This window comes from Epinephelus fuscoguttatus, linkage group LG21 (assembly GCF_011397635.1).
Source record: "Epinephelus fuscoguttatus linkage group LG21, E.fuscoguttatus.final_Chr_v1".
NCBI classification, from domain to species: domain Eukaryota; kingdom Metazoa; phylum Chordata; class Actinopteri; order Perciformes; family Serranidae; genus Epinephelus; species Epinephelus fuscoguttatus.
In genome coordinates this window covers 4,341,656-4,357,021 of record NC_064772.1, presented here as the reverse complement: position 1 = coordinate 4,357,021, position 15,366 = coordinate 4,341,656, and the positions used below count along the sequence as shown (strand labels likewise).

Here is a 15,366-nt window from a genome sequence, read left to right as displayed (position 1 = left end):
ATTTCAAATTACACGTTGTATTTTGGGACAGGGATACCACTGGTTCATGCTGTAATTCAGGCCAGGTGTCTGATAAGACTAATTGCCATAAACATATAAATACTGCAGTGACCCTCGTGTGTAATTGCGCAAGATGGCACTGGCACATACTCCTTTTTGCCTCCACCTTTAATAAATGTGATTCTTTATGTCGCACATCAATGTCAAACATCCTCAGATTTAAAAGCAACACATTAACTACATGTTGGTAAAGGAGTAGAAGTATTTGGTCTACCTTTAGATCAGACCACTTTTTTTTTTTCTCTGTCACTGTCCGTGCAGTCCCACAAACACAGCTGACAGCATCAGCAGCGTTGATGTGTTGCCACTTTTTTTTCGCTTTCTTTTATTAGTGATCCCGCTGCTGTGGCCACCAAATAAAATCTTTCTTCAGTCCTCCTCTTCCCGTTAAAGGGTCTCTAGCTCAGTCTCGGAGAAATTCCGTTTTTTGGTTCATTTCTCACCCGCATGCCGGCTTATTTATATGCAGATCGCATTCATGAGGTGATTTGCATGACCATTTATGGTTGAACTAGGGCGTGTAGAGGGCGGAATATGAGGCGGATCTGGGTGCGCACAACTACAGGAGGTCTGTGATTTATAAAGAGATAGTGTGCAGGTGTGCAGGTGTGCAAGTGTGCGTGCGCACGGTTTTATAAATCATATTCTTTTTTGGAGCACGCCATTTTCAGCTTTTGGGCGCACGTCAACTTTTAGTATGAATCCTAAGCACTCTTATAAATGAGGCCCCTGGTGTCTAAACAAGATTAAACTTTATTTAAATCTTTAATCTTTAGTTTTCTCTAAACACAGTTTAGTATCAGCTGTTTATAATTTACTCTCACCGTGGACTGAACTCAAATTCTGAAGTTGGGTTGGTTTTAATTTTGTGGATGTGAATTAAACAAAGTAAGACAAGTCTTAATAAAAACATAAAAACTCAGAGAATATTAAACAATCATAAAACACCTTTGTAGCCCGGTGTAAAAACCAAGGTATTAAAACAAGTTAATTCCTATAAATTAAATGAAAATAATGCAGGGGGGCCATTAAACTGACAGTAATTTTGTTTAGTAAATAAAGAGGAAGTGGTTAACTGAAGGATTAATATAGGATTAATACACTTAAAGCCGCCACAAGGAACTTTTAACTGGATATGCAAAAGTCTCTCGTTTCTGCTGATGTCTGTGCGTGACCTACAACAGCAAATGAGACCATCGGTGTGAAGATAAGCTATTTCTATATAGTGTATATCCATACCTTTAGGAAACTGTCTCCGGGTCCGCCCCAGGTCGCTTCCAGGACGAAATGATTTACGGCACTCAGACGGCACACGTCATCTTACCTAGCTGCTTACATTTATAGTGACTCTTATAAATAGTCGCTATTTTTAAATTGATTGATTGATTGATATTCCTCCTCCTCGATCCGATGTCCGCGGGGAGTTAAAATAGCAGCAATCATCGGGTAAAAGTTCTGTGAAAGCACTGGACTCACCAACAGTCAGCCACGTCTCAGTCACACAGAGAAAATCCAGTCCTCGGGAAGTCAGGAAATCGAGCCAGGTAAGCGTCTTTACGACAATACGCGCTAGAGCTCATGGGAAATGTAGGTTTCATTCTGGCAAAACACTACCGCTTTTGTCCACAGGGTCGCCAAAATCAACTCAAAAGGAAAGTTCCTTGTAGGGGCTTTAAGCAGAATATAAATGTAACTGTTTTTAAGACAAACTGAGGTAAGCTGTGTAACTGTACGTTCAAACCAACAGCAACCAGAGCTTCCAAAAGGCACAAGTCATTCATTTTCATTGAGAGCCCAGTGACTTGGGTGACTTGGGTGACTTTGGCGACCTGGTTGTCAGGCGCGCAACTTGGGTGACCAAAGCGACTGGAGTTGGTCCGGAGGGAAGTTAAAACTTGTTTAACTTTATGGTAATGAGCTCTGACACAGTTCAGCGACAACCAATCGGAATGCTGATGTGCTTCGATGAAGCGGGTCCCAGAGAACGAGCCATGTAACTTTGGTTCCTACAGCTGTTCCGACAATGGATATCGAGAAGTTTATTACTTGCATTCGTGCCCACACAGTCCTTTATAATGTGTCGCTGTTCAGTTAAAGAGACCAAAATAAAAAGAATGAGGGTTGGGACTGCTTCGCGGACGTGGTTGGTTGGTCTGGTGAGTTTTGAAGTGTGTAATGTTAGTAATAGAGGAGAGAATTGCAGGCTAATGTTGCAATGAGCATGCAAGTCTTCCTTCTTGGTTTGAATGGGATGACATACGTTTTCTGTTTTCATTGACCAAACATAACTTTCTGTAGGCCAACTATGAGCTTTTTGACTGGACAACAGCAAGCAGCAACTACGTTGCTTTCAAACCATTAGTCAGCTTTGTGGCTCCTTTAAACTGACAAACACGATTGAACGTTCAATGATTCACGTGATGAGCGACTAGAGCGCCCAAAGCTGCCACAAATATTTTTGACAGTCGTGTTTCTTGGGTGTCCGTGAGAGACTTTACCTCTTTGGAAGCTTCTGGATTGAACTTACAGTAAGAGAAAAATGCAGGTTGTATCTTTAATTTCAGTTATTTTGTGTTATTGGTTACTGTAGCCAGCGTAACTAGATTGTGATTGGGTGAGATGGAGGTGAGGGACTCTGAGGGAGAGAAGTGCAGAAAAGAGAGGGAAAGCGAAAAGAAAAGGAGCAGAGAAGAGAGGAGAAAAAACCAGTACGTTACTTTTAGTCACAGACTAGATTGGAGTGAGTGATTTGTGTGAATGTTTTTTGAGCTAGAATAACGCAAAGTTGTTGTAGGCAAGCCACTGAAGAGAGGACGCCATTTGCTGATCGCTTGGACAGTACAGTGAGTGTGCTGTTCTAGCTAAAGCCAGCTAACAGTGGAGGGATGCCGGTCTCACCTGGGACAGGACTGCCTGAGTGTAAGCTAAAGACAGCTAGTGAATAGAACAGGATTGACCTGTTGACTGAAGGAAAGAGCTTGAGTGTGATTCGGCTGTCTGTCGTCGGTCTCCTTCTGTCCCACTGAAAGTAATTAAGATAACATTAGTTATAAATCATTACAATCATTACATTATCAATAAATGTTAGGACGTGATTGCTCTTCACAACCATACAAGACTAAGGACAGAATTGAAAAAATAATTTAAAGCAATAAAAGCAACATGCTGTTTCACCAAGGTAAGGAAAGACTATATACACATTACACATAGTTATACTGTGTAATGATACATTTCTATCATATAATTATGCTATGTCATTAATATACTTATACTGGCCTGTATACATATATACATACATATCCTTATCCACATCCCTTATATTCAAACTGTGCACTGTGTACATACTGAGTAATATTCCTGTGTGCAATATTTTGCCACTTCCTGTGGGATATCTATACATTTCTATATTTTTACAGTAAAAATACTACACATCATGTATATTACACTCATCCTGTGCAGCTATTAATCATGAGCATACAGTATCTGTTTCAGTGAAAGGTGTATGGATTTTCTATTATTTTCATTATGTCTAATTTGTATTTAAAAAATATTTTATCCTTTTTCTATTACCTCTGCTCTGAGCTCTGAGCTGCTGTAACGTGAATTTCCAAGGTTGGGATTAATAGAGTCTTACCTAACCGTAGTAACAGTAATCCTCAAATATTAGCACATTTTACTTTAAAAAACAACTGTTTTTACAAGATGTAACTGTTTATAGCATGCTACACATATATTATAAATCAATGTAGTTATCGTCAGCTACTTACCAAAATCAGAGTTCTGTCTCTCAGTATTATGTATTTAAACGGCCCGCCAGTAACTTCCAGGAACTATCCGAGGTCTACGGCCCTGCGTTCCAATACCCATACTACCATACTATTTAGTATGCCAGAAAAAGAATTAGTGTGTCCCAATACATAGTATGTCAGATGCAGTATGCCAAAAGTATCAGGATGTTCTACTACATCCGGTCATATTTCGCAGTATGCATGTCAGCATGCTTTGGCCATTCTGACCCACAATCCTTTGCGCAGCGGAAGTTACGTCGCACTGACTGAGCTGCAACCAGCGCCCACACTTCCTTTCATACATGGTTTATTTAATTTGAGATACTAAGACACTACATATTAGGACTGCAATGATCTGATTATATACTGTCACATATACAGTTTTGCAAGAACACGGTTACAACATTCAACTTTATTGTGATTATAGTATAATCAATGTTAGGGTTCAACTATGACTACAATATAGAAGATTCTACCAGTATAGGCAGTGGTGTAAGTGTGGTATAAATAATGAATGAATATGACTAAATATGAATACACTATGGGCCAGGTATGAGCAGTATAGACTAGTAAATATATAAATAGTAAAAGTCAAATACATATTAAGTAATGTAGTAAGAATGTGCAAATATGTTACACTACAAATAAAAGTAATGTGAATGTAAGGCTGCTTCACGTGCAGACAGAATATAGTGCCAGCAGCTGCATAGCTGTAAATATATTTAACAACAAACATCTGCCAGCAACAGACAGCTGTGTGTATAATATGCCTACTGGTGACTAGTTCAATAGACAGGTCACTAATAATAGGCTTGGAACTGTTTACGTGAACATGTCAGTTTATTAGAAACAACAACATACATTACGACATAACAGCAACAGAGCTCTCTGGCTCCTCCGACAGTACGCATGACTCTGGCAAGCTCGACGAGAGGAGATTTACTGCATCTCCAAAGTACAACAAAACAAAATATTCAAATGTGGCGCTACGGACGGCGGCGGAAGTGAGCAAGAGGGTCGGCGTTCAGGGAGCGATGTGATGGCGGATGTAGTGTGTCCCAATAGTATGCATACTGCATGCATACTGCATACTACACTACATACTTTTTAAGGGCAGCTGCAGTACATACTAAAAGAAGTATGCGATTTGGAACGCAGGGCGGGTCTACATGAGTCATGTGACGCACAAGCATTTTGGACTTCCGTTGTCGTGACTCTGTTATATTCCAAAGAGCATGGATACCAAGAGGCGAAGCTCAATAGAACGCCCCATAGCAACAGAGTCGCCCATGGTTTCGTCCTACTGCCGCCATTTTGGACTGTCAGCAGACCGCAGCAGACCCGCTTGCATACAAAAACACACAGACAAACTATGCTTACAGTGCTACTCACCTCGTGATAGCTTGGTCACAGCTGCTTTTTCACGTTTTTGTAAAGCAAAATATAGCCTTAAAAAAAAACAAAAACGAAGAAAAACGGCCGAGATGGCATCTCTACATATTACATCCACTTAAGAGAAGATTAACTTAAAGGTAGGATCTGAAGGATTTTCAAACAAAACAAAATATAGACGTATACAAATGAAATCCTGCTTAATAATCACCTATGGGTTTCTACTCATATCTGGCAGTGACTCTGTTTGCAGAGCTCCTGCCCTTTAACTGTATTTTGATGTTTTTGACCGCTTCTGGGCGGAGATTTCCACAGCCAATGAGAGAGTGCAGGTGCCGTGCCCGAGCGTGTCCGAGCGTGCACCAGCGCGAGCTTTGCCTGAACCTCTTCTGTGAAGCCTTCTTCTGTACCTCTGGGCTCTGTACACCCAGGAGAGTTGAGCCTGATAGGAGGGGCTGAATTTGAATGTGTGTTTACAAACAGCAACTGGAAAATCCTCCAGACCCTACCTTTAATTACTCCTTCAAAATCACCCCATAAGCCAATCTACCAAAAAATAATTTTATTTTTAAAAAAAAAAAAAAAATCAATATTTTAACTATAAACACATTAATGGCGACGTCACATAGTCAGGAATAAAGATTTATTTACAGTTTGTACAGTAAGGGGACAGTAATAATAATAATAATGATAATAATAATAATAATAATAATATAATATAATACAATATATATATATATATATATATATATATATATATATGTATAATATTTTAATGCTAAAGCAGTAATCAGTTCTGATATAAATGGTCCAAGAGGCCATACATATATAGATAGATAGATAGATAGATAGATAGATAGATAGATATAGATATATATACATGTATATACATATACATATTAAATTGATATTAAAACACTTTAAAACATACACCTCTGGAGTTCTTACCTGTCGGGATCCTACGGTGGAAGGCCAGGTGCGGGGTGTCCACGCTCAACAGTCCAAAATGGCGGCAGCGCTACCGCAGCGCCCCTAGTTGCTGTTGGCAAAAATTCATCGAAGCTTCGCCTCTTAGTGTTCATGCTCTTTGTGTAGTCTACGGCACTGCTACATTATTAATAAAGTTTCAACGCCGATTGGCCACGTACACACACATAGGCGGATCTCCATCGTAAACGTGCATTCCAATTGGTAAGTACATTCTCTAATATTCTTCGTTGAACAAATCCGATTGGTAGGCGGTTCACTTTAGCCAATGGAAGAGCAGAAGAGGACAAAGTGGGCGGGAGCAGCAGTGTAAACATTCACAGCAGTTTGTTTGGTCTATGCTAAGCTAACTAACTCGTCCCTATCTCCCTCCGTCCTGTCAAACTTTGGACCTCGGTCTCTGCGATTAAATGGCCGGCGTTGCCTTGAAGTTGTTCGCTCCCTCACGCTTGGTCAAATTAAGAAGGTGAGGATCACAGCTAATGTTAATGCTGCTGTCGTAGTGTTTGAAGCGGATACTGGTGCACTGACGCTCACTGAATTTACCGGCGGGGTCAAACCGATTTATAAACTCATCTGACAGTTACAGCTGCTATTAAGCTTGGCTAAAGTTTAGTTAGAAATCTCAGAAAGGCAGTTAATCAGTTAGTTCTTGTAAAGTTTAGGTAGTGAACCATTATTATTCCACTTACGACACGTTATTAAGAATGATAGCAAAGCAGAAGCGTTAGTTGTGCTTCCTGTGAACTTTGCTCCAGATACCATGATGAGGAGGCTCTGACATAACCTGATGTTCATTCATTCATTCATTCATTCATTCATACATAACGTTACATTTTTTCTTGATATTTCCAAATTTGTTCCGCTGATGTTGATGCACAACGATCAGATTCACAGTTAAAACAACTCTAAAACACATTCAATGACCGAAAAGGAGCAGAGAGGAGAAACTTCATATAGGCCTAGACAAGTTATTTTTTCTTTATACATTATCTTGAACTGTAGAATATTTATTTAATGAATATTACATACATTAAAAAGCATTGTATTTCATGTCTCCAGCTGCTGGTGGGCCATCACAAAAGAGAATGCATGCAAATATGATGTTAATTCCACCACAGAAGAGACTTAATGATCACTAAAATTAGATGGAGAAGAAAGTGGATACATCAATAAAAGTTATCTGCCATATACATTGTCATATATCGGCATATCAGCTATTGGCAAAAAATCCAATATCATGCATCCCTAGTGAACAGTACAGAATTCTTATCGCTTTGTAATCTAATACATACTTTACTGTATTTACATACTTTTTGTCCAAAACAGAAATATTCTTAGACTCATTTGTCTTTACATATAGAGTATCATCCATTATCACACCCCAGAATCTAAATTGAGATGCTCTTTCAATATAAACTCCATCTATTGACAGTGAAACCATGCCACTCTTTTTTCAATGAGCAAAAACCTTAGTTTTGTAAACTTTTAAGGATAACTTAAATCCATCAAAGCATCATTTAAACGTCCCATTTTCTGCCCATTTTCAGGTTCATACTTGTATTTTAGGTTTGTACTAGAACATGTTTATGTGTGTTTTGTGCTTTAATGTTCAAAAAAACATTATTTTTCTTATACTGTTTACCTGAATATACCTGTAATCACCCCTGTCTGAAACGCTCCATTTTTTTCCTATATCTTTATAGGCTGTTGCACTGGACTTACATAAAAAAATGTCATTATCATTTTAAGTGTACGTCTTATTTTGAATATTTTCACCACTTTACCTTGCTGACACAAAGACAGCCCTTTCTGAAAGGGAATTGAAGCCATTCTGTCAAAGCCACAGACTCCATAGACAAAAAGTAATTTTACAGCAGAACACTGGAGTTGCTGGTCTACCATGGCGTCTATCAGTGAGTGTTTAAGGTAAAACAGAGCAAATACTCAAATATAGTGCACATTTACAGTGATGCAATTTTTTTTAGCTAGCTAAAATTCGTTTTGCTTTGGCCCTGTCTTCAGCAGTATATCATTCAGCTCCTGTGTTGGTAGATTTGGTTTATCAAAGATAATAGCAAAGCAAGACACATCAGACAGGACGGACCGTCGTGTTTAACTATATATCTTTAAACGTTACAGTTATGGCTGAAAATGACAACAGAAGTAAATAACTTTGACAATTTTACGTATCTCTATTGTGAACAACTGCCTGGTTTGTACCAGGAAGTGACTGTTGTTGTTAGTGCGATGTAACACTGATTTGGTCTGTTCACATACACTGCAAAACATTCCAACAACAAATGCGAAAGGACCAATTTAGAATGATTATATTTCAAAGGTACAGTGTCTGAATATGGCCTAAGTTTATTTCTCTGTGGACATCTTGTTGCATTGTAGCATTATACACATAGTTTTGTATTTCTAACCTTACATACTAGTTTTATACATAATGTAGGCCTGGCATAATGCGCATATTTTTTTTTATATTTTACACACTTTACATACTCTGCACACTATACATATTTTATACTTTTTAATATTTTACATACTAGCATTACACAGAACCCATTTTCATTCAAATATCTTGAGATGAGATGTCAAGGGACCTCTGTGAAAACTGCCATGCTGTATGTCCCTTGGCAAAATTTAGCCTAATATTAGAGCGTTATTTAGCCCCTTTTCTGAGAAGCAACCATTACATGGTTGGTATTAGGGGTGTAAATCACCAATTTCATCACAATTAGATATTATATCGATTATTTGGATAATGATATGATATTTTCCAATGTTAAAAAGTCTGCCATGATACGGTTTTGATTCAATATGATTCAGGGGCATGCGATCGATATTAGGTGATATTGAATGCCCATTTAACACAGTCTGTTACAGAAGAAGCTGCCACCCCTTTCTTTTTTTACTTTTGGCCATAAAACACATAAACAACACATAAATAATGAGTACAGTAAAGTTCACTTCAAACTGACTCCACTAACACAAATAAAACAGCAAATGGGATAAGTTAACCTTCAGGACTTTCTTTCAGAGAGACTTTTATGTAAAAAATCTTTTCATTTTAAACCAAACCATGATCTTTTTCAGAAAACTTAAGGAATATCTGGCTTAAAGCCCCAAAAGAAAACTTCTCCAAACAGTCATAAAACACAGATTCACAACAAGATCATTCAACAAAAGTAGAGGTGTGCCATCTAAGGTACCTCACGATTTGATTCGATCATTGATTCAGGGTGCTACGATTCTGCGGTTATAACAACTGGCGATGCGATCACAATTCAGGGTGCTACGATTCTGCGATTACAACGATTATCGATGCTTTTTTCCCATACAGGATATCAATTCAATCAATCAATCAATTTTATTTATAAAGCCCAATATCACAAATCACAATTTGCCTCACAGGGCTTTACAGCATACGACATCCCTCTGTCCTTAAGACCCTCACAGCGGATAAGGAAAAACTCCCCAAAAAAACCCTTTAACGGGGAAAAAAAAACGGTAGAAACCTCAGGAAGAGCAACTGAGGAGGGATCCCTCTTCCAGGACGGACAGACGTGCAATAGATGTCGTACAGAACAGATCAACATAACAAATTAACAGTAATCCACATGACACAATGAGACAGAGAGAGAGAGAGAGAGAGAGAGAGAGAGAGAGAGAGAGAGAGAGAGATGCAGGTAATGACAGTAGCTTACAACAACATTAATGAAAGTAATAATATTATAGTTATAGTTCTGGTTACTGCAGTACAATATGTTGAAAGTATGTATTAATACTTGGCAGTATACATGTGTGACAATAATCATATGTGTATAATAACAGAAGAAGTATGACTAATGACTAATGATGGCAGCAGCAGCAGGAGGCATCTGGCGGGACCACGGCAGCAGCACAACCACACACGTCACGCTGTCCAGGCACCGCTGCGATATGAGTTAATCTGAGAGACAGTGGAGCACAAAGGCTCCGGAGAAGAAGCCGAGTTAGTGACATCCAGAATGGCTGAGTTAGCAAGATGCAGTAATAGGATACGAGAGAGAGAGAGAAGGAGAGAAGGGGCCCGGTGTATTATAGGGGGGTCCTCCGGCAGACTAGGCCTAAGTCAGCCTAACTAAGGGCTGGTACAGGACAAGCCTGAGCCAGCCCTAACTATAAGCTTTATCAAAGAGGAAAGTCTTAAGTCTAGTCTTAAATGTGGAGACGGTGTCTGCCTCCCGGACCGTAACAGGAAGATGATTCCACAGGAGATGAGCCTGATAGCTGAAGGCTCTGGCTCCTGATCTACTTTTGGAGACTTTAGGGACCACGAGTAACCCTGCGTTCTCAGAGCGCAGTGTTCTGGTGGGATAATATGGCACTATGAGCTCTCTAAGATATGATGGAGCTTGACCATTTAGAGCTTTATAAGTTAACAGTAGGATTTTAAATTCAATTCTGGATTTTACAGGAGCCAGTGCAGAGAAGCTAAAACAGGAGAGATATGATCGCTTAGTTCCTGTTAGTACACGTGCTGCTGCATTCTGAATTAGCTGGAGAGTTTTTAAGGACTTACTAGAGCTACCTGATAATAGAGAGTTACAATAATCCAGCCTTGAGGTAACAAAAGCGTGGACCAATTTTTCTGCATCTTTTCGGGTCAGGATAGGCCTAATTTTCGCAATATTACGCAGATGAAAAAAATGCAGTCCGTGAGGTTTGCTTTAAATGAGAATTAAAAGACAAATCTTGATCAAATGTTACTCCGAGGTTTCTTACGGTAGTGGTAGAGGCCAGAGCAATGCCATCTAGAGAAACTACGTCATCAGATAAAGAGTCTCTGAGTTGTTTGGGGCCAAGAACAATAACTTCAGTTTTGTCTGAATTTAACATCAGGAAATTGGTGCTCATCCAAGTTTTTATGTCTTTAAGGCAATTATGGAGTTTAGTTAATTGATTGCTTTCTTCTGGCTTCATTGATAAATACAACTGAGTATCATCCGCATAACAATGGAAATTTATAGAGTGATTTCTAATGATGTTACCTAAAGGAAGCATATATAGAGTAAACAGGATTGGTCCGAGCACAGAACCTTGCGGAACTCCAAAACAAACTTTAGTACGTAAGGATGGTTCATTGCGAACGTCAACAAATTGAAAACGATCAGATAAATAAGATTTAAACCAGCTCAGTGCAGAACCTTTTAAGCCAATTAAGTGATCCAGTCTCCTCAGTAGAATTTGATGGTCAATTGTGTCAAACGCCGCACTAAGATCTAATAAAACAAGTACAGAGACGAGTCCTTTGTCTGAAGCAATCAGAAGGTCATTTGTAATTTTAACTAGTGCTGTCTCAGTGCTATGATGCACTCTAAATCCTGACTGAAATTCCTCAAATAAATTATTATCCTGGAGAAAATCACACAGCTGGTCTGCGACTACTTTCTCAAGGATCTTTGACATAAAGGGAAGATTAGATATTGGTCTATAATTGGCTAGGATAGATTTCTTTCTCAATCAGTGGCTACTTTTTACTTTTAAAACAATGTACATTTGTAAGTATCAATTAAATCAAGGAAACAAAATATTTACTTCCATATTTTATTTACAAATGGAAACACTCACATTTTCCTGGGACATAAAGTGCACTCTTCAAAAAAAAAATAAGACTTTCAGTCTGGATAGCTTAATTTTCTGGCTGGCAAAGATGAGTAACTGCACAATGTGCACACACATAGACCTTCTGTACAGGTAGCACATACACACACATAGACCTTCTGTACAGATAACACACACACACATTCTCTCTCACTCTCTCTCTCTCTCTCTCTCTCTCTCTCATTTAGAATGGGTAATTTTTTTTGTGTAAACGTGTACACAGATTTAACCACAGGGTGATGCTATTGCATTATACCAGTAAAGCCTCAGTTATCCGAATACCAACCGAACGGGCCATTTAACCAACGCGGCATTTTAATAGAACAGAGCACGTAGGCTACTGACCTGTTGCCAAACCCTTTTCGGAAATCAATTTCTGTGAGACTTTTTCTGATTCACCTTACGGCCTAAATTTCCCTCAGTGGAAACAAAGCTTGAATTTACTTGTGTTTCACATATAAGAAACAATAAATTGTGAAGACAGTAAAGCCTCCACTAAAACAGAATTTTAAGTCTTGGGTGTGATTTATCCTTCAGGGACAACCTGATCTCACAGAAATACGTGAAATGACCACAACCTGTTAACACCACGTTCCGTGGTGGTAGCACGTAATGGGTTGAAATTACGTGCTGCCACCACGAAAACAATGCCAATGTAAAGTCAATTAGGGTCCTCTCCCGTGGTGGACACACGGATTCCCTGATTCACGTCACGTCAATCTCGTTTTCCTCAATGATATCTTTAACATTCCTGTATACACACAAAAACGCGGAAGTGTCCTTGATAACTCAACAATATGACAGGTTAATGTCAAGGCCATAAAATAAAATAAATGTATTTTGCCAGCTTTTGATAGCGTAAGGCTATAAGAGCATTGTGCTGTGGGCGGATGGGGCGCGTTCCACTACTGTTTTGTAGCTGCTCTCTGCCATCTGTGGGCTTAATGCCATTTCAGATTGCCATCCTACTGCCGTAACTGAATCCAAACGCCACTAATAAATAAATAAATAAATAAATAAGAAGATAAAAATAAGACTGAGCACGGAAGAACCAGAGAAGAAACACCATCCTCTCCCGTGGTGGACACATGGATTCCCTGATTCAATCACGTCACGTCAACCTCGTTTTCCTCAATGATATCTTTAACATTCCTGTATACACACAAAAACGCGGAAGTGTTCTTGATATTAAAACGGCAAATACATTCCTCTGTTATAATTTCCCACCAATAATAATAATAATGATAATAACGTGATAGTTCGGCTGTTCTAGATATTTGTTATAGCCTATTCAAATATTCAATCACAAAAACGCCGTTTCTAGAGAACTTGCTAAAATATCTGAAATGAACCATCATGCCTACTTTTTCTTAACATATTTCATCTAGGTGCAGTGTCATTACTAGTTCAGCTTTACTAGACATTTGATATATTCAGTAGATGTATCTTTTTACGACCCTGTTTTACAGCAAGCCGCAAAAAGCTACCGTCCCAAAAACGCCGTTTTTAGAGTACTATCTAAAATAGTTACGATTAGCCAACATCCTTGCTTTTTTTCTTAACATAGTTCATCTAGGTGCAGTGTAATAACTACTTTGGCTTTACTAGATATTAGATTTATTCAGTAGATCTATCTTTTTACAACCCTATTTTACAAGCCGCAAACGAACCTACTGTCCCAAAAACGCTGTTTCTAGTGTATTAGCTAAAATATTGAAAATTAGCCCACACCTTTACTTTTTCTTACCATAGTTCATCTAGGTGGAGTATAATAACTAGTTCAGCTTTACTTGATATTAGATATATTCAGTAGATATATCTTTTCACAACCCTATTTAGAACCCTACTTTGCAAATCAGAAGAACTACAACTATGTTGCTGATATGTATCAAACTGCATGGCGCGGTCCCAGGGAATTGTAGTTTTTTAAAAATCTAAGTGTTTTTCCCAGGTTTGGAAGTTGTGAATACTGAATTGAGAGTACACTGTGGACTTTAAGGGGATGGTAAACACATTTGTGAAATCAGATTTTAAATATCTAATTTCTAAATGGGTGAAAATTAATTTTATCCATATTTTATCCATATCTGACAGCACCCTCAGTTGTTGACTACACTCACATGATAGCTGAGGTCAAGAGCTCTCTATAACAGTTGGTCCCATGTCTGTACCCCCTTTAGTTGCTGAGTTAGAAGCATAGACATATATACATAGACGCCGCATCGACTGCCTGAGCACGTCCTCGCCGGCCGCCATCTTGGATGGGTCTCGCTTCGCCTCCACAGTGCATTCACTTCTATTGAGGAAGGAGCTGTATGCACAAGTAAAATAGAATAACTCACTGAATTTTCAACTGATTTTCACGAGGTTTGGTTTGTTACAAACGGCACACATGTAGTTATGATACAGGATGCTTTCGTACATTAAAAATGCGGGATTTCATGCTTATATATTTTATATATATATATATATCCCACTCTATATATATCCCACTCTGGGGTTGAGGTGAATAAAAGCACTGTGTTGTGACCTAAATAACATGCTGTTGCTATCTGCAGAAAGTATTAAAGCATGAAATCCCGCATTTTTAATGTACGAAAGCATCCTGTATCATAACTACATGTGTGCCGTTTGTAACAAACCAAACCGCGTGAAAATCAGTTAAAAATTCAGTGAGTTATTGTATTTTACTTGTGCATACAGCTCCTTCCTCAGTAGAAGTGAATGTACTGTGGAGGCGAAGCGAGACCCATCCAAGACAGCGGCCGGCGAGGACGTCGGCTCTGATAGGCAGCGGCAGTCAATGCGGCGTCTATGTATATATGTCTATGAGTTATACGCCTTCAAACATGCACTGAGGTCAAGGTGCAAAGGTCAATGGCTGAAAGCAGGAGCCATGTAGAATCATCATACTGACATATGTTACTCTCCAGGTTGAGACCTTTCCAATGATGTATTTGGTTTAGCTCTACAACAAAGTTTAGATTTTTTCATTTTTTGGACACAAGCCATGCCAGGTGTAGTTTCAGAGAGCACTTTGAAGGCCCAGTGTATGAAATGAGTTTTGTTTGTTTCTTTGCTTGTTTTTTTTTCTTTTTTACTGTAGATAGTTACTAACATGAGTCATCCTCAGACAATACAATACTACTAAAAAGTAAAACCAATAATAACAATAATGAAATAAGCAAAAATAATATTAAAATCATATTGAAATTTTAAAATCTATTTACAGAGTGGAATGGCAGCCTAATAGATAACTTAGATAATATTTATTATTGTTTAGACACTTTATTATTGCTTAGATACTATTTAGCCTATTATTGTATTTACTTTTAGCATGTTCTTTTGAGTAATTTCCGAGAAGTTATGATAAAAAAAAAATAAAAAATTACAGACTATAGGAGACAACCTTCAATGTCTCACGTCAATTAATTAACACTATTTGTCGGCTTTTTATAATGCCTTTTTTTTTTTTTTTTTTTTTTTT

At 38.4% G+C, this 15,366-nt stretch overlaps 1 protein-coding gene across 1 annotated transcript in view; it reads left to right on the top strand.

The window, feature by feature from the left end:
• The first annotated feature begins 6,533 nt into the window (after positions 1–6,533).
• eci2 (enoyl-CoA delta isomerase 2) overlaps positions 6,534–15,366 on the top strand; it is a 92,546-nt gene continuing 83,713 nt past the window's right edge. Inside the window, exon 1 of the mRNA XM_049565824.1 lies at positions 6,534–6,693. Within this exon, the coding sequence (XP_049421781.1) occupies positions 6,638–6,693 (56 nt within the window). The 5' untranslated portion in view covers positions 6,534–6,637. The remainder of the gene's footprint in view (positions 6,694–15,366) is intronic.